Source organism: Hirundo rustica, chromosome 4 (assembly GCF_015227805.2).
Source record: "Hirundo rustica isolate bHirRus1 chromosome 4, bHirRus1.pri.v3, whole genome shotgun sequence".
In the NCBI taxonomy this organism is placed as follows: domain Eukaryota; kingdom Metazoa; phylum Chordata; class Aves; order Passeriformes; family Hirundinidae; genus Hirundo; species Hirundo rustica.
Window position 1 is genome coordinate 55,623,794 of NC_053453.1, and position 20,280 is coordinate 55,644,073.

The 20,280-nt window shown below is 45.3% G+C and overlaps 2 protein-coding genes across 2 annotated transcripts in view; one reads left to right on the top strand and one right to left on the bottom strand.

Moving 5' to 3' along the window:
• The window catches only part of TIMP3 (TIMP metallopeptidase inhibitor 3), a 37,512-nt gene extending 32,493 nt beyond the window's left edge, over positions 1–5,019 (bottom strand). Inside the window, exon 1 of the mRNA XM_040062906.2 lies at positions 4,686–5,019. Within this exon, the coding sequence (XP_039918840.1) occupies positions 4,686–4,809 (124 nt within the window). The 5' untranslated portion in view covers positions 4,810–5,019. The remainder of the gene's footprint in view (positions 1–4,685) is intronic.
• The window catches only part of SYN3 (synapsin III), a 195,984-nt gene that overhangs the window by 99,643 nt on the left and 76,061 nt on the right, over positions 1–20,280 (top strand). The gene's annotated exons all lie outside the window — the stretch shown is intronic.

Genomic DNA, 20,280 nt, shown 5'->3' on the forward strand with positions numbered 1-20,280 from the left:
TCTGTCTCTCTGCTGGCTCAGAGGCCTTGCTGGGGATAATTCCTGCAGGAAATCTGGAGTAAGCATATGCAATAATAGAAAGAAATAACCTTCTGCCTTACATCTTCCAAACAGTAATTTCCACCACTTTTATTTTTTAATAGATACATTTGGAGAAGTGACTAACTCCAGATCCCACTACTCTTATAAGGACTAAAATTGCAAATAACCCCCCCACACACAGAGAAACAAACAAATAAAAAACCACCACCAACAACGAAGTAACTTCTATTTCCACTTCTACTAAATAGGACAATTCAGCTATGAGTGGCCATCTTTCTGTCAGGAGACATGACCAGTCACAAGGAACACCCTCTTCCAACAAAGTTTTTACCATGGACATTGGAATGCCATAGAAGTTAAACAAATCTCTTCCATTTCTTCACATGTAAAATGAAATTTGCAGTACTTTTTTTTTCCCCCTTTTTTGAAGCTTTACATGATGCTTCTCAGATTTCCTCCTTCTAAAATGCCTCCAAGGGAAGTACGGTCTAAAAATAAAATCACATTATTACTTCCTTGACAAAAGTCTGATTCCAAAATAGATACACTTTTGCAACCATTACCACAACATGTAACAAAAAAAAATAGTTTTAAATTCATCTCGACTCTAAAGATTGGTCTAATTAATTGGAGTTGAGTTATTGTAACTTTTAAATCAGTCTGGCAGACGTTACCTGTCTGTTTTAGAGGCTAAGACAGGATATTTGATATCACTACACAACAACAACAACAAAAAAAGCATGTTCAAAATTTCATGTACAATCAAGTGTTCAAAATTTCACGTACAATCAAGTGTTCTGCACAGCTCTTTTAGCTTATTAGTGAGAAGGTGGAATGAACAACTCAGGGAAACCAGTGAAAGGCCAGGTTTTCAGTTAGGTGCTTAGACTTCAGGTCAAACAAATTCACTCATTTCCTTCTTGCTCTTCTCTCACATTCTCAGTTCAAAGGATGGGAACCACTGCAGTGCTATTGGTATAGGAGGATGTAAAAAAGATTGGCTTTCACAGCACCAGGGGACCCTTAAGAACTTAACTTCACCTCCCCAGGGCTTGCCATCTCCATCTCACCAAGAGTGAGGTTACCTAGAACAGAGAGGAGCACTAACCACTGGCATCCTTGCTGATACAGGTATTTCTTCCCCCAACACACACCATACAAAGGAATTAAGCTCCTTTGAACTTTGGTAAGAGACATCTAATAGTGCCATAGCTCTTCTCTAAAGTATATGCACAAGATAGAAGAGAGCTGTGGAGTGAATAAAGTACTTTTTCACTTGCAGACTGGTTTGTCAAAATGCAGTCTGCAATTTCATATATTTTCTCCCTTTTGAAAGGAGATGTGGGGCAGAGGGGGCCAAACAGGAGGTGTTTTCCAAACCTGTGAATTCAACATTTAGCAGCCAAGCTCAAAAATTCCTGCTGTTCGTGAAAAAAAAAAAAAAAAAAAAAAAAAAAAAAAAAAAAAGACAAACAAGTCCCTTTCATGTCAGCTATGTCCAGCTGGAAATGTCACAGCTTTGTCACAAAAGACCAAAGCATGCCTGGTGTCTGTTCTTTCAAAAGACCTCCTAATTCAAACAAAAGAAAAATATTCACATCTGGAAGGGTTCATAGGCAGAGGGCGGGAGGGGAGGAAGCAAAGTTCAGATGGCAAACCATAGCAGTCACTGTTTGTCCAATTATGGAACTGCCTCTTCTGGCACTTACTGATCCCATTAAAAGAAAGAAAACCAAGAGTTAAAACAGCAATTTAATTATTGTTTGACTCCATAGGGCCAGATAAGACACACCTCTTCACTTTTGCTCCATTCATCATGATGGAACAGTCAGGCTGAGTGAAAAGATCCCTTGTGACCTGTCTAGCAGTAGAACCTCTTTTTTTCCTCCCCTCCCTCCTTCTTTAAATTAAAAATGTATATATACATCATTTATGAAGGTCAAGATTCCTTCAAAGACCACAACCTTCACTTTCAAAGGATGTACATATTGAAGCCCTACCCCTTCTAATGGGTTTATTTGACCATCTGTTTCTGTAAACATTAAAACCTAGTGACTGCAGGGTTGGGAGGCTGTATCAGAACTGAACCACTGGAAAAGGAAAAATTAAATGTCCAGTGAGATCAGATTAAAGGAGAAGAGAATAAACTGGAGAGTAGGGCTTCACTGGTTAAGCAGGAAGCAACAGCAGAAGTTCACATTACAGTCCTCAATTAAAAGTTTTCTCCTTCAAAATGCAGTGCTTCTGAGGATAAAAAGCCTCTCCTAGGCTGCCACCTAGCTAGTTAATTTCTTACATTGTTTTAGGAGCTATTTTAAAAGCCTCTTTTGCTCCAGCCCTTACTGCACTGACTCCTCCCTTTAGAGCTGGTATTTTGTCAGAAGTTTCAAGAGCGATAAAAACTTGCTGCCAAGTCCCTTTCTTCCACAATGTGTTTTATAACCCAGCATGTAGTTTAGTCTGTCTAAACACTGCACTAGTACACTGCCATCAGTTTCCATGGAAATGATTAACTCCTCCAGAGCCAGAAAGCTTTAGTGAACTTTTTGTCCTTTCCACATATGAAGAACGTGACAGCATTTACTAAATTCCACCTATAGAAATACCACATTTTCCAGACAGTTCTAGAAAATATAAGGATTTGCTCTTGCTTCAACCCATCAGAAACTTGTCGTTTTAACCAAACTTGCATTCAAGTCATTGAATGGGTTGCTCTTTCCCCTCAAGCTGTTCTTCCTTTGCATTGCTGTGATGTCTGAAGGCATGACAGCCCCAGAGACATCAACTTTTTGAACTGCTTTGTCTCAGAGCAAGCCAAGGCTTGAGAGATAACGAAGAGCTCAGAAGAGAGAAAGGAAAGATGAAGGGAAGACTTTGAACTTAACCAGAAATCAGAGTAGAAAACAGAAAAACTTTGTGACCTAAAGTTTACAAGCCCCGTTTTATGAAACATCATAGTTTGCTCCTAGTCACTTACACGTCTAGTAAAAAATGTATTTAATACCATTTTTTTTAACTAAAACTACCCCTCATCTATTATAGCATGACCTAACCAGAGCAAGAAAGCAGTCCTTCTCCCAAAATACAGTTAATGAAGGCCACATGCTGCCATCAGCTTTTGCTGTGGTGAAACTGTTTCCCAGTCTCACTTTCACAGAAAGGACAATCTCCCTGGCAGCTGTCACTTAAGTGGCACACTTGTTGATCCAAATTATGAAAATGGCAACAGAAGTTTGAACAATTTCATTTCCTGGAAGAAGTTCCCAGTATTTTATAAATATTTTCCAGGCTATCATCACTGAAGCAAACTGTAACCTTTCCACAACTTTTAACATGTAATGGTTTTTTTGGCATTCAGGAATAGATACACTGTATAAACTAAACACAAATAACCAGGCACAACTGCAATTTCTGTAGAAGAACTGAAGGCAAGAAGTAGATCTTTTGCCACTAACCTTGGCTAACTTGAAAAGGCTACTGGCAGCATTCATAGCAATGGGTGTTCTGCTGCAGTGAAAATTTACCTTCTATTTGACTTCCATAGCAGTTGTCAGGATTTATTTGCAGACTCTATTCCGAGTCAGTACCATGTGGGTACCAGCAGTGCTAAGTCCTTGGCTTTTATGCTGTGCTATTAAGGCAACCTACAGAGAAGGCAGGAGATTTCTCGGACTTGTGCCGTCCTCTCACCACTGCTGAAGTGACAACCTGCATTTACCATTACAAGGACATGTGTCCAGTAGTAGCTCAAAGGACGCCACTAACTGATTTCATGTACTTTGCCACCAAAGAGCTACCAAGCAATAACCATATTTTGCTACCCACTCTTAGCCACAAGCAAGCCAAAACTTGGGAACAGAGTCTCTATTGCCTCCTCCTCCTCAGAGATTTTTGGTGCTGTCCTTGTCCCCTACCTAAAGTTAGTGTAACAAAAAAAACCCTAGGGATGCTGAAACCCATAGTGGAAAACCTATTAGGATCCAATGAAAGCGTTTCAACTTTCCCAAAAGCGTGCAGGTTTCAACTTTCCCAGAAGAAACCCTCCCACACACAGCTGCAAAGACCACAGCTCAGCGTGCAGAAAGCCTGGAGACACTTGGTACCTGCTTCTCCAGCCCTTCCCAGCATTACAAGCACAGCACCACAAGCCTGGTCGAGGCGCACCTACCACCAGCCGCCACGGGCTGTTTTTTGGCTTGGGAGAACCCATCCTAATCCTACCTCCTACATCTTGTCACCAAGTTGACGAGGAAATTTTGGCAGCCCACACCTCCAGTTGTGTTTCCGCCCTGCTGTAGGAAACATGCCACTCTAACAATTACTGATTTCTTTAAAGTACTTGTGGGAGAGGCGGCTGCCGCCGCGGGACGGGGCCAGGGAGGGCCGGCCAGGGGTCCGCCACCCCACGCCTCTCCTCTAACCAGCCCAGGCGTCTGAGGCAGCGACGGAGCCAAACCCGCTCCTGGAAAGTCGGGTCACGGCTCTCCGGTGTGACCCGCCCGCCGCACCTCCGCCTCCCTGCGCGCCTGGCGGCTGCCTCGCGGTGACAGCCGCGCTGCTGCCCGCACCCCTCGCGGCCCCGGCAGCTCGCCGGCTCCCCCAGGCTCTCCCGGCCAGGGCGGCTACGGGGCGGCGGCACTTACCGATATCGGAGTTGCAGAAAGCGTCCTGCGGATGGATGGGGACGCAAGTGCAAGCCTCCACCACCAAGTCCCGCAGGCTCCAGCCGCACAGGAACACGACGAGGAAGCTCAGCCACGCCGTCATGTTGCCCCCGAGGTGCCTCCTCACTTCTGCGGAGCAGGAGGCGGCCGCTGAAGTGTTCGCCCGACTTTATTCTTGCTCCCTAACAGCCCGTGCACGGCGGCTGCCTGTCCTGCCCCCGTCTCTCCGGCCGGCTCGCTGGGCAGGACGGTGCGGGTGCGGTGCGGTGCGGTGCGGAGCTGAGGGGAGCTGAGGGGAGCTGAGGCACGGCGCGCTGCGGACGGAGCGGGACCGGCGCGCGGAGTTATACCCGGCTCGCGCCGCTCGCGCTCCGGAGGCGCCGCCGCGGGCGGCCAATGGCAGCGCCGCATTACCTCATCGGCGCGAGCGCGGGGCGGGGCCGCGCCCGCCGCGCCTTATAGGGAATAGAGCGGGCGCGCGGCGGGCGGACGGGGGCGTGGCCCCGGGGCCGGTACCGGTACCGCGGGGTCGGGCCGGGCCGGGCCGGGCCGGGCCGGGCTGGGCTGGGCTGGGCTGGGCTGGGCTGGGGCCGGTACCGCGGGGCGGGGGGGCCTCGCTCCGCTCCGCACCGCACCGCTGCACACCCCTCCTGCCGGCCGGCGTCCGCCCGGGCTCGCCACAGCCTCCCCCGGGCCGCCCCGCGCCGTTCCGCGCCGCTCCTCAGGGCACCTGGAAAACGTGCGCCGGGCTTGCGGTTCGCTTGGAGAGCTCGCGCTGTTTCCCTTCAATCCGTATGGGCTCTCTGCAAACTGACTTTGAGCTGGAGGCATGGCACGCTATTCGGGCTGTTCCAAAGAGCTTTCAGACAGCCGTCAGATACCGCGCGAGTGCGGTGTGCTGCTTCTTTTCCTCTTCCAACAGGCAGTGGAAAGGATGGGGGGAAAGAAGGACAAGACCTATTTGAACTGTAAACCCGGATTTTGCCCTGAATGTTTTTAATCCTGCTCGGATGTTCCTTCTCCACTGCCCAGCAATTCCCTTTCTCTGGCCTTTCAGTCAGAAATGGGTCATAAACTGCTAAAACCAAGCTGGAAAAAGCAGTGTTGTATCTACCCGGGCACCCCCAACATTTAATCTCAAAGTATATTTTAGCAGAGCAGCTTTAGTGGCATTTAGAGAAACGTCCTGTTTGTTTTGTTTTCCTTTATCCCCTTTCAGAGCCATAAATTTCTGTCAGCTGTAGAAATGTAAATGTTATAGAAGAGCTGGGACTGTAAGGAAGGAGATTGCCAGCTGCATGATATGGACAGCCTTATTATCCTCCAAAGGGGACTGAGGGGTGATTAATCACAGTATCAAACCAGTGTATATAATGTCAGAGTACTTTCCACGGGGTTTACAAGACTTAAGAGCGTCTAGTTATAAATTATGCTGGTATTAAAGGCCAGGGACCAGCTGTCCTAAATTTCTATATAGTCAGCTAAGTCTTTAGATTTACAATTCTGCTCCATCTGGGTGAAGCACAGGCTGCCTACACCTTTTCTTTAATCACACTGTCCATATAAAATTAAAATCTCCTGTCTTATGGAAGCCCAGGCTTTTATTTGGAGCATCAGTAGGCAAGAGCTTCAAGATGGGTGTTGTCAGGGATCAAGGTTGCAATGCCAGCAGTGGAAAACACAAGTTCCCATCCTCGCTGTGACACAGACAACCTGTGTGGCAGCTTTGCCTCACTGTGCTTCAGATCTCTGTGTCATGGGACAACAGTGATGGGAGCTGCTCAGGAGCGCGCATTATAGAACACACTGAAAAAATCAAACCGTGCTGGGGCACTAATGGGTTATATAAGTATGTATGAGAGGGGGGTATTAAATAGGTCATTCCTTTTAGACACGTCAGAGTCTGAAGCATTGGGCCCAAACTGCAATACAAGAAACCCTGCGCAAAAAATACTTTAGGTACATGGACTCTGTGTTCAAGGTACAAGTGAAGCTGGATCCATTGGATTGGATGGACTGTCATTTCAGTTTTACTGGGTGTAAACAAGGAACAACTCCACCGACCTCAGCAGAGTAACACAGAAGAAAAATGAGGTGTGTCTGACACTCTTATTTTTCCTTTGTTGATGTAAAAAGTTTGATATCCACTAACATCATGATACACCTGGCCTATCAACATCTCAGATCAATATCTGAGAGAAGTGGAATTCTGCCAGAACCTGACACTGGTGTAAATAAGGGAGAGCTTGGCCCACACACAACTAGATTATAATCACAGCTCCTGCACCACCTCCCTTCGCTCTCTGGCCAAGTAACTCCCTTGAGTATGTTTCTTCATTCCTATAATAACAGCTTTCCTGCGTGTTCCGAGGACTAACAAGCTAAATGCTTTGTAATAAGCTTTTAAGCTGTTGGGTGCTGTGTAAATGCTGAGTGTCTATGATACACAGATGCAGGACACATTCAGAGGAGACGGAAAAACAAACTCTTTAGTCACCTTCTCAATTTCTGAAATGGGAGAGGAAGGGGCCTAGAAATTACTGAAGTTCCACGGGGCCCTCCAAGGTATAGAAGTAGCTTGTTTACAGTGAGGCTGACCATGCTAGTTAAAATGATGCCAAGTTTGTGCTGATTGCAGGAACTAGCTCACTTTTCGGATATAATCCAGAGAAGCACTCAGATGAAAAGGAGTGACATGGCTTGATCCAAGTCTGGGCACACCTCTTTGGGAAGGGATGGGGTGCAGGCTGTCAGTATGGCAAGGCTTTCCACTATCTTCTATACCACTGTTTAGGACATGATCTAGAAATTTTTTTAGTGCTTGTATTATCATTGCCTGGAGTAGTAGTACCTGTGTTTGGTCAGGGCTTAGATGATTCACCTGCTTTTTTTAAACTTAGATATTCTTTTTCAAATAGATAATTTCTCTACAGTAGCAGGGATCCAGTTTTTTCAACCAGGACTGGATACGGTACAATAAGAACAGTATTTATTTGCCTCTGGAAGACTACACTTCACACAGAGAAACCAGTGTGTTATTTTTGTAAAGTACAGGTAAATCATACTCAGGAAAGTTCAATCTGGCCACTGGCCTGCTTGAGGACTCTGTTAGATAGTTTAATCTGCTTGTACACTCATTTTATCATCTGTAAATAGAGATATTCTATGTTATCCTCTCATAATATCCATTAGATATGCAATATTAGCCTCTCCCCTTTAAGACCTACCAGCAAAGTGAACTCTGAAAAAGCCAGCCAAGGATTCTGAGTGTTATTTATAAGAAAAAATATTGATAATGGTGTCAGAGTAACAGAGAAAGTCAATGAAGGAACTGAAAGGAGAATTCTCTCTGAATTCTTCTTCTATGCCCTGTCTGCATGGGAAAAACTACAATGAGAAAAAAAAAAAATCAAACAAAAACTATCATTCCGCTTCTTTGCTCAGATAAAACTTTAAGCCTTATATGGCCGTAAAGAAGGTAGCATTGAAAGAAGGAGAAGGTAGAGACTTTGATCTTCATATGAGAAAATTCAAGTTCACATTTGGTTAATGTCACCAAATAAAGAAATGTATGTTATCCCAGTCTTCCGTCAAGAACACATCGCTGAACGCAATTCAGGATCTCTCTGCCGAACCGAGCAGCCACACAGCTTCATGCTGTGATCCTGTCGGATCCCGCAAGCCAAGCATGGCTGGGCTGGGTCAATAGTTGGTGTGAAAATTCCCAGGGAAAGCCATGTCCCGCAGGTGTCGTTGACTGAGCACAGGGTGCCTCTCCCCTCCGTCCTGCAGGAATGTGCGCGGCAGTGCTAGGGGGCAGTGCACTGCAAGAGATGGTTCCGGCCTCCGCAATGCCTAAAGAACCGATCTTTGGAAAAGGAAACATATTAATCTGTGTGTCCATTTAAATTTCAGGAAGGAGAATTACCTTCTGCTTTCACAGATACTCAGTTTATATCAGGTGCATGTTAACATAATCATTTTCCTTCCACAAGACCATCCTGGAACCAGAGACGAGAGACAGAGGTACGAACTAAAGGCATGTTCACCTCCCTTCTGATCCCATTTCATGAGATGCCGGCTGCTTCAGTACAGGAGGGCTTCATCACACTACAGCAACTGCTGGGACAAAAAAAAAAAAAAAAAAAAAAAAAAAAAAAAAAAAAAAAAAAGAGCCACGAAATGCCAGGAGGGTTGAGAGAAAGAGAGAGAGCAAGCCCACTACCGCCAGAGAAAAATACCCTTACAAATGTCACGTGTAGTGGTTGTCACTCTAGCTAACACTCCAGTTCCTCACCAGATCTTAGCTGGCTTAAACTGAAGTTGGCATGAATGAAATCAGGAGTTCAACCTGTAGTTCAACAGCCCTGCCACCTCCTTAACAACATATATACTTTAAAAGTTTTTGAAGTAAGGGCCCTTCTCTATTTTAATTTTTTGACAGCAAATTGACTTGATTCATGAGCATGGATTCTTGCCATTAGCATTCTAAATTGTCCATCTGACCAGCTGCTCAAAAGCATCCTCTTATCCCAAAAACTTTTCTTGAAGTTGATGATCTTCATATCTTTTACATCAGCTCAGCATCGTGCCCTCTAGGAGGTCTCATGGTTTTTCTGCTTTTGTGCAGCATGAGGGGAAGGGTAGGTGTTTTCAGAACTATCTGATGTCCTTTTCAGAGCACACCCCTGCCATCTTGTAGGACAGTAGAGAATGGTCATGCATCGCAACAAAAAAAGGTTCTCATATTTGTTGATTACCTACTTCTTTTTCAGTAAAATGTTTCTTTTCTAACACTGCCCTCCAAGAAGACTTTTTGTTTAAAATGTTTGTATTTGCTATGATTTATATGTGTGAAACAAGTTGAAAAAACTCCTATTAATTCTACCATTGTATCAGTGAACTTTATGTGCTATTTAAAATGAGAAGACTCCTTCTTCAAAAATGTCTTTGATTCTATAAATACATACCAAAAAAAATTCATTTGATCTCTTTCTCTGAGGTTGCAAAGGAATTATGTCACCTTCCTGTCTGCAAGCCAGACATAGGTAACACTCCATCCCATTCCCAAGCTTTTCATTGGAGGTACACCATTAAATTTTCATCAGCTCTAACGGTTCTGTACTGTGTTCAGTCTTCAAGGATCCTTTAGAGATTGTGCCCACTGAGAGCACTCAGCCTGGGAGCAGACTGTAGGCACCATGTATTTCCAGGAATATTACATTATAAAGGGTTGTGGAATATGAAATCACCCTCTCAGTAGTGTGGGGATCCTCCAGTCAGGCTGTGATGTGGCATCAGCTGCAGAAGAGTAACCAGGAAATATCTTTTAACAGCCTTATCAAGCTGAAAATGTTTCCTGCACATGACCGTGCTCTTTGGCCCAAATCCAGCGAAACACTAAGGCACATGTTCAACTTTAAGCACACAAGATGCTCTGCTGAAGTCAACAGAACCATTTACATACACAAAGTTAAATATAAGCTTAAGTGCATTTCTGGACCAGGGCCAAAGGGCTCAGTACCATGCAGGGTTCAAGCCAGGAGGCTGTGATTAGATGGTCTGACAGAATCCGGGAGGGAAGGACATGACGTGATTTGCTTGGTTCTACCTGCCTATGCCTCATTCCAAGCAACTAATTTTCTCTCATTTTTGTTTATAGCAAGTCTTTCCATTTCTCTTGTTTTGCTTTCCTGCTGCTGTAGCCATTTCCACATGAAAGTTTTGATTTTCTTTTTTAAACCCTTCTAAACTGCATCAATAGCTTTAAGTGACTGAACAAAGAGATTTCAAATAGATGAAATGCTTCAAATGGTAATAAGAGCTGGTGTTCTCAGAACTTTGGAGGCTGCACTAAATACAGAAGAAAGTGAGAGCAATTGAAAATCACTTTTCTGTTGTTCCTTTGTATGAACTCGTTTCTGGCTTATGCAATGCACAGTAATTAAAATGACTGGAATGCCTTACATTTTTAAGAGAGCTTTAAGGCAGCTCTGTGGCATTGCAGCCAGCAGAGTTCATGAGCAGATTCATGGCTGTAATCAAGGTTTGACGTTTCTATCCACGTAACTTGAAGAAGACAATATCTTTGTAGACACCTTTGAGGGGAGTTTGAGGAAGGAGAGATAGACAGAAAAGCAGTAACATCTGCTCCCTGAATAAGCTCCATGAGAAGCTATGGGGCAGGTCTTCCTTTTGATGAGACAAGAGCCTAAAGACTGGGGTCGTCATCAGAGATTTCATTGCCTTCTCTCACTGTAGCCTTAATGTCCAGCTCAAGTTCAAGTGTGGGACAGCACTTACAGACTATCTCTCACTTTAATATCAGAATCTCGTAGTACCTCCTCCTAGGTGCTGTGCAGGAAATGTCTCTATCTGTGAGAGAGGGTTTGTATTTGAGTACTGAACACTGTAGTTGCTGTGTGTATTTGTGGGGTTCCAAGCAGCTCCCTGAGGTTTAGCTGAGAGCCTGGCAGACTGACATGTCTCTCACAACTGGTTGCCCTCCCTGTGATGATGTTTGCTCTGCCTGGCAGTGGTGAGGGATTATCTTGGTACTTTTCGGTCCCCCAGTTTTTGTTTTTACTGAACACAGTGGTCAGCCACCACTGCCATCCCTGGTTTTCTCTCAACACCTGGCCTGGCTTTTCACAGTAATGATTTGCCACAGAGAAGCAGGAGAGCTGAACACAAGCCCCCCTTGGGAGGAGAGCTGACTGACTTGAAGACATGGCCTTTTTGGCATGTTGAGCAACTAGATCCTTCTTCCCTCGTCTCTCTGTGCCTCTCACCAGCGTTCTGAAGGCATGGACTAAGCCTGCTTCCTCATCTCTCAGCATAATCTTTCACTCCTTCTCATCAGAGGGCCTGTCAGGATACAGCTGCTTCCATAAACCCATGTGAGTGTAGGGAGGTAGAGAAAGATCCCAGGCAGGAGGCAGTGATTCTGTATGTCTTAGACCATCCTGAGGCAATTAGAGCTGCAGTCCCTCTATATGCAGTCCCTAGGATGTGTCTGGTTTTAAAACATGTTGGAATCCCCTAAAATCACCATACCTTGAAGAGCAGAAAGATCTTTACAGGGCTTGCATCCCTCTTTTTGTTTCTTTAATGAGCCTAGAGATAGTATTGGGCTGTCAGGTGTGAAGGAAGGGTCTTTTCTTTACCTGCAGAACAGGTGCAAGTGCAGGAAAAGTTGCTGTCTTGAGTTGCCTCTCCCTGCACAACCTTCAGAGACTTCCTGTAAAAATAAGCCAGTCTCTTCATCCCCATAGTGCAGGTGTTACCAGTCTCCCACCTGAAACTGCAAATTAAGGTGTTAGTTACAAGGACAGTCTCTAATGACAAGGATAGTGTCCCAGCAGGGAATGAACTCGGTGATTCCTGTCATGCATGCCACCACATAATGTCAAAAGTGAGAACCAGTTCCTCTGTGTGGAAATCTCAACAGGGATTGTTGCCCAAGCATAGGATTTTTCTTGTAAATCCAAACTTTTTCAATGCTTTTCTTCTTGTGTTCCCTAATCAATGCTGTATTCTAAACAGTAGCTGACTGCTCACTGACATCGGGCCCTTCCCTCAGACTCACAGTCCCAGCCAGGAGAAGCTGGGGAATTTCCGATGTGAGGTTTCAAGGATAGATCTCTTTCTTCTCTAGAGAAAAAGGCTGTGCTTTGGTTTCCTCTCTCTTTTGGATTTTTTTTCCATAAATCTTGGCATTCGGTGTGAGACAAAAGATGAGGAGATAGTAGACCTGCAGTGTAAAGTGAAGACTCTTATTTGTTTATTGTCTTGCTCTTCCCAAGTGAAGAGTAATGCATTCCTGAAAGGAGCTTTTCAGGTCAGCATTGTGAGTTCCACACCTAATGTATTAATGTCAGGAGTGAAAAAATCAGTGTTTGATTTAGCACAGAAGTGCAAAAACAGTATTCTTTCTCCACTGAAGACAGGGGTAACAATCCACAGCCCCTCTTCCCCTTTCCTTTAATCTGACAACCTCTATCCCTTCGCTGTGCCTTTCTGAGGGGTGTTCCAGTGAGAGCTAACCAGAGCCAGCAGAAACTAGGAAGGTATAGTCTGTAGGTACAGATTATATACCAGCAGTTGAACTCTGAAGCTACCAAAGCTTGACCTTGTACTCTGAGCAAGCAAACACCTCTCTAGCTTTGCTCTTAGTAGCTGTGCCACCAAATCTCGCACAGTGTTGGCCAGGGGTTTGGCATTATCCCAAGTGCCTTGCAGTGGGATCCTGGCCTGCTCCAAAGCAGTGGATCATCTCAAGTGCTAAGAGGTTGGAGAGGTACTGAACACTTCTAGCAGTAGCAGGTGTCCAGTAGCAGCTCAGCACAGCACATTCTCTCTCCTCTTTCTCTCCCTCTGCCTGCCTCTCCTCTCCAAGGTAACTGCGAGAAGAGATTGAACTCTCGCCACACAGGCCAGGGAGGCAGAAGGGTTCTCCCTAGACACTTAGCTGAGGTCAGTGAGAAAAGTGCTCTCAGAGCAAAAGTTATGCAATGCATGGGAGGAATCCACAGTTTTAATCATGGGGTAATTAATGGAAAATAATAAACAAAGGGCTGAGCAACAGCAGTTTCTACCAACAGAGGTATGATTCTCCAGCAGACTTTCCCCAGCACCTGACAGTACAAAAGACAGTAGATAGACAAGCATTTTATGTGGTTTCATTTTAGCTGTATCTTTCTGTTCCCTAAATTACAACCCAGCATTTTTAAACCAAAAGCTTGCTTCCTTTTCCCTCAGTTCAAGTTCAGTGGAACTACCACACGACCATTGAGTGGAATGGGAATGCAGGGGTGGAGGTCTGCTAAGTGCCAGCAAATCCTTAGTGCAGCTAGGATAGAAGGCACTCATCTGGTCTCCCTTTCCTCACAGGATACCTGTGGGTGTACCTACTGAAGGCATTTCAATTCTTCCCAGTGTTGAGATTGAACGAGCTATTGCTGGAGAAAACCTCCCATTGATACTTAAATAAAGAAGCAGGATCATCCAGAAGAGCACAGTCTGCCTCACGAAAAGAGAAGGAGCAAGCTAGGAAGGGAATCTCTTACTTCATTTGAAATTGATTTCCCCATCCAGAATAAAACTTCACCTTTGAACACCATATATAATGGCAACTTAGCCTAGAGAGACTAATACAGTGTACAGTGTAATCTGTTTATGGATGTAAGCAACAGCACTACAGAGAGCTGGCTGGAGAAAACCCGTACGCAGTCATAGAAGTGCATTTCCTTCTCCTCCTGCTTCTCCAGAACCTACCTCCTTAACTTAGACAAGTCTGTCTCCAAGTCCCCTAAGGAGTTTCCACAAGTGTCACTGCAGTCACTTTTAACAATCTTTTTATTCTTTTTTCCCTGAAATTATAATCTGAAGAATTAGGCAGTCATAGCCATTTGGTTTTATTTTGAGAAAAGGCTTTTAAAAATAGGAAGGAGAAAATAGGAGAACCTGCTGCTGCCAAAACCCCCCCAGTTTATTCCATCAGGCATTTCTGGAAAGAGGGAGGGAGGGCAGCTTTTAAAGCCATGCCTGAGGCTGCCTATAAGGGACAGTTCTCAAAGGATTCCCTTAACCAGATTCTGAATAAGATGGGCTGTCTCATTGTAATTCACTCCATGTCTTATTCTAAGGCCATATGCTCTGGTCACGTGAAGATTTACAGTCTCATATTTGCTGGCCTCAGAGAATCTGAAAGAATTATGCAAGAAATCATGTTCTGTCGTAACTGAGGCCTCCCACAGCCGTGCTTCCTAAGACTGCTTCTAACTCGATACATGGCCCCTCTAGGGCTTTGTAAGCCCTTCTGGGGAAGAGGGAAGGGAAGCAAAGAGGGGAGCTGCTGATCATTGCCATATGCGAGAAGCGTCCCTGTCTGCACGTGGGCGTGATGTCCGTGTTGTCACAGAGGCCGAGCTCCGCCGAGCCCCCCTGTTTCCTGTTTCCAGTCAGAATCTTGCTGCCAGAGCAGGAATCCCATATCACTCTGTATTGCAGTTACAAAAGAGGAAAATTATGGCCAATGGAGGGGGAAGGGGCGGGGGAAATCCTCTTCAATGGCCATGTAGGATGTCTGGGCAGGGATGTGAACCAGGAGTCCTCAGAGGCAGTAGAATAAGTGGGAGTTTAGCAAATAACCATTTTCTTCCTTTGACTAGTGTTCCTCAGAGACCTCAGCACTCCAGTTCTCATAGCTAATTTTAGCTATTTGTGGCTGGCCTGTTCCTAATGTCCCTTTCCTATCTCTCTCACACACACTGAACCTTGGGATACTCTCTGTGGGCTGACAGATGACGTGCAAACCTCTAATCTGCAGGTCAAATATCAAAAAATAAAGTGGGATCATGAAACTGGAAGCATAATTTGCTTTTTTTCCAAATAAGGGAGATATATTCATATTAGGAGTTCTTAGCATACCAAGTTTATGAGGTTTTTTAAAAGTATATGAGGGGAATGACTTATTCTTTAAAATTTTATGGTAACCACCAAAGATGTTATCATCCCATGGACACTGCCTTTCCTATGCAGGCTATGACTGATATGCTTTCATTATTTTTTGGCACTGCTCTTTGTTAGAAAAACCAAAACCACATTCTCCCAAACACTGTACTGATACATAACAGGCAGGATGAGTTCCTGCCAAAGGGCATCGAGTACAAGTTAGAGAGTGTTAAAAATTAACATAGTGGCAATAAATGTGCCATGCCATGAGTGAAGGAGCTTGCAGCATGTGGCATTCGTACTGCAGGTATCACGTTCATGGAACTCTGAGTCTTACCTGCTTTACACTCCTGTGGTGAATTGATGTCAATGCTTTATCTGCCATGAAGTTTGTTCTACAGTTTGTGAGGAGTCTGATGTCCAGGGGCACAACAGAGTACAAAAGAAAGGTAAAAGGGTAGAGATGACTCCTCCCATCTCAACCAAATTTTCCCAGAAACATAAGGAACAGGTGGCTCTTTTTCTTCCCCTAAATTTCTCATGGATTCCCTGTCCTGATCATCCCTCCTCTCCACATACAAATCTGTAGAGGATGCTCTGCAGGTGCAAAGTGTGTGCTCCAAGTGATGGATGTGTGGCACAGTGGACAATAAAAGGGCATATGGGCCCTAAGATGCTGACTCTGCTCTGTAAGAAAATTTAGTTCAAGGCCTGGAAATTGGGTCACTAACCTTATTTTCAGTTGATTGATTTTAAAAGTCTTAGAGTCAGGTGAGGAATCCTGAGAAACTGATTAGGAGGAGGAAAAGGTCGTTATTATATCTCTCAAGTATAGAAAAGCAGTATTCCTTGAGATGTCAGAGGCCAGATTAACATTATTAATTAGGCAGACGGTTTTGCATTGGACCAGAAATAGAAGACTGACTAGGGTATCTTGGGCAAGACAGCCTGTAGCACCCTGTTCTGGCTGGCAGGAAGCAGCCAGTCTGCACAAAAAACATACCTCGTGAGCTGCTTTCCTGGGAGCTCTGCTGTTTGCTGAGGGTCCCTTAAATTTTATGAAGTGTTGGCAGCTTGTTTCACTTTCAGACAGAGATAAGTCCGGCCTAAACTGAAGGAATGAATGGGGCGAATCTCTCCGCCACTCCCACCCCTGCCTCCCCCCATCCACAGGTTGTCCTAATAATCCCTGAACAGATGGACGTGGCCATGAGAGCCCTTGAAACTCTATCTGTTTTGGAAGAGTAGTGGGTGTGGTGGTGTGGCCATGGATAGATATATGTGCTGCCTTTCACAGAGAAGCTCACTGTCCTCCAAAGCCTGCGTATCAACAAAATCCTTCCTGTGGGGACTTCCAGTTCTGCCCGAGCCAGCTGTAAATTCCTTTGAGGCTAAGACTAAGAAAATTGGAATCCTGGGAGGGCTTTGGTACAGTCCCAAAACCATTTCCACTGAACCTTCCCAAAAATATGGTTTCTCTGACCCAGGAATGTGAGCTCTGTAACTATGCAAAGCTGAAGTCCTAGACCGCTGGAATTAACCAGTATTAGCTCATTGCATCTTTGAGCTCTGTCTGTCTCAGCTAATAAGAAAATCATTTTCCCTCTGGGACACAGACTTGGTTCCATTTTTGTGCAGCACCTGGCATGATGGAGATGCTGGTATTTGAGTGAGGTGCTACTTCTATATAAACAAATTAAAAAAAAAAAAAAAAATGGGACCCCTAGTTTCTTCTTTTCTGCTTTTGAGTTGATTTTTTAGGAGTAAATAATCATAAAGCATCTGAATGAGCACTGCAGAGCTAACAGCTACTTCAGCCAGGAAATGCCTGAGGAGCAAGGAAAACAGAAACTGGAGTATAATTTGCTGTAGCACAGTGGAACAGAAGGCATCAGCTGATAGAGACTGGCTGAAGCAGGAGATATCAGAAAAGTAGTCATGTACAGAGAGCTCCTCCACTGGTCCCAACAAAGCTGGAACAAAACTACATTTGCTCTACAGCAGGTGAAGGTCCAGTTCTCCAAACCGAGGACAGCTGGCCATCCTGACCACTGGACCTACCAGCTGCCTCCTCACTTGCCAGACCTTCTTCTTTAGCCTTCTGTCCCTCACCATCTGTTTGTCCGTTTTATGGGAGAGGTCCCTTCCAGTTGTCACACTCTGCATGAACCAGTTGAAATATTTGCCTCCCCTGCTGGGGACAAGTTTCCTTCACATTTTTTGTGATTCTTTGCATGATACAAGTTATTTTCTTAATGAACATTTGCAATCTTCCCCTTTTAAACACAGAATTTCTAGAGCGATGTAACACCTCTTGGACCAAAAGCATTCCCTAAAAGTTTTCCCCATGATGTTGAGGCCCCAAATGTCAACACTCTTTCTCCCAAGGATAGGGAATGTACTCCAGGCCTCCCTCCCATGCCTGTGGTTTCTCTGTTGCAGTAAAGTCTCCAGTGAGCAGACAGCCAGAATAGCCACCAGCATGCTGGGAAGGGCACGTCAGGGGTGGGAAGGAAGAGTGGCTGCACCACTTTGTGTTCCAAGCCTGTTTAGTTGGTAGATGGTCCCTAAGGGACTGCTGGACGCTGGAGTATATCTAGGGCAGCTTCTGGGCTACTTGAGCTCACGCTGAGAGGGGCAAGGCAAAATCATGCAGCTGCACCTGGCTCCTAGGGACTGTCTTCCTTCCCACTGCTTGTAAGAAAGGTCTGAGCAGAGCAGAGCAAATTTAGACCCACATCACACCACTACACACACCGACTTCTCTGCCTCTTCCTACCTGCCGGAAGTAGGAGGGTGGGAGTTCCAGTGAAAACTTTCTTCTGGTGTGGGGAAAAAGGTAAAGAATAGCCAGGTGGTTTGCTGTGCTCACACTCTTCTCACATCCTAAAGCAGCCCCACTGACTGACATGAATGATCTTATTAACTTGTGCTCCCATGAAACGCACACAAACACAGAAGTGGGGAAGGCTGTCGGGGCTGTTCCCAGCTCTGAAGCAGCCCCTTGACAGGACTGGACTGGTTGTTTTTTTCTCTCCAGATGAGAGGCTGGTCAACACCAGCCCTAAACTCACCTCCACCCCCAAACAGCTGTTTTGCCAAAGGGTGGAGAAGCAGACCTCCTGACTGAGGGTGGAGCAGTTTGAAGGGGAGGAAAGCAGTGACTTCACTTCTTATTAAGTAATAGCAGAGCAGGGTGTGCGTCACTCTGAAAAACAAGACTTTGGGTGGGGGCAAAGGCTCTCTGCAGCATCTTGTGCATGGAGCCTTCCCCTGTGTGGGAAATGAGCAGAACACACCATGAAGAGTGAATTGAGAAAGCAAAAGATGTTTGTAAATCTTATTTAAGGGAATCCAAGAAGACCATCAAGGTGAAAAGGCTCATAATGGTGAAAGTTGTTTGGGCTACACTTTTTAGGAAAAAAATTCCTCCAGCAAGGATAGAGAAACACAGGAATAGATCGAGTTCCTGTCAAAAAAGCAGCACATGGCAATCAGCTTTCATGGGGTGCCTGTGGCACTGGGATCTGTGTACATATACCGGGGGGTGATGGCAGAACAGACAAAGGTGTCTTTGTGATCACAGAGTTACCTGCAAGCGTAACCCTGTGATATCAGGGTCTCACCCTTTGCAACTGAGCAAGTGTCACAAGATCTGGATCTATCTTCCCAAATAATATTTTCCCTGCAGCTGACTCCTTCAGGGCTGTATGAACAGCCTCAGGCCAGTCTGTTGCATTCTCTCTGCCTGATTCAATTGGCTTTTCCCAGTCCTGACTACAGCTGAAACAGTCTCTCAGGCTTGAGAGCAGTCTGGTATGTTAGACATCATTACAGGCTGTTCTGAGCAACACAAGAGTAAGAAGCAGCCTTGGACTCCAAAGGCTTCAAATGTAACAAATATTTTCATACTGCTGATACTGCGCATATTGCTCTGAAAGTGCAGTCACCAGAAAGGCCATCAGAAAAGAAGCTGTTTCACAGACGGCTCTGAGCCAGCTGTAAAAAACCCTTCCCAAAGGCTCTGTGCAATGCTTGTGGCATCATCAGAACATACCTCTGGCCCCATTTGCAGTCCGGGACATAACCAAAGGCACTTATTTCCTCCCCTAGGCCTCCCAGGTGAAACTCAGAATACCTTGGCGGTGTCCTAGAGAGACATGGCAGTGTGGAGGCACACCTACCTCATTCCTCTGGCTAGCACAGGGAGCTGCATTGCAGTGCATCCATGCTGGCGTGTGCTTCACTTGTTGGGCATTTACCCAAGATTTTGCCTGGGCACGTTTGACCTAGAGGTTCAGGCCGTTGAGTTTAGACCCATGCTACCACTCATATGAGTTATTTTACATCCAGTTTCTACACACCTTTGAATACTGCAACCACACATGGGGAGCACGTATCAGATGCAGTTAGGAATTCAGGCTCTGCTTAGGAGAGGTGTAAAAGCTGCCAGGCTGCCAAGAGGTCAGGCCCTTTATTTTTTTTCCTGTGTATAAACTAAAGCCCCAGTTTTGTGGTACCAACCTCCCAATGGCTCCTCATACAGACTTTCACTAGAGACTCATCAAATCTGCAAAGAGCCCAAGCACAGGCAATAAGCAGCTTTCCTCACCCTTGCCTCAAGTATCTGAGAAGGAAAAGATAAAAAATTAAGAAAGGAATAAATGTACCCTTCCTGCCAGTCTGACAGACAAAAGCAAGGGCGGTTCAATTTCATTAATAAACAGAATTTTGTGTTCCGACTCCCAACCTGAGAAAAATAAATTAACTGAGTGTTCAGAGAGTTCTACTTGCTTGCTCACAAATCTGCTTAGCAGAACAGCACTGTTTTGGAAATAAAGAAGGAAAAGACAAAGGAACATAAACAAAATAACAGACATCCTCCCGCTCCCAAAATTATACTTGCCAAAGCCCTTTCTCTTTGCTTGCTGGCACAGCTGCAGACCATTGCTCTCCTGGTCTGGAAACATTCCACTCACAGCTGACAGTTCAGGGGAACTGCCACACACCTGCTGGGTAGCAAAGGCTTCCTCAAGCTGGAACTGAAATAGGGTAGGAACCCCTGACCAGTCCCTCTGCTTGCTGCTTCTTGCAGCTATTCTAACTCCTTTAGCAGCTC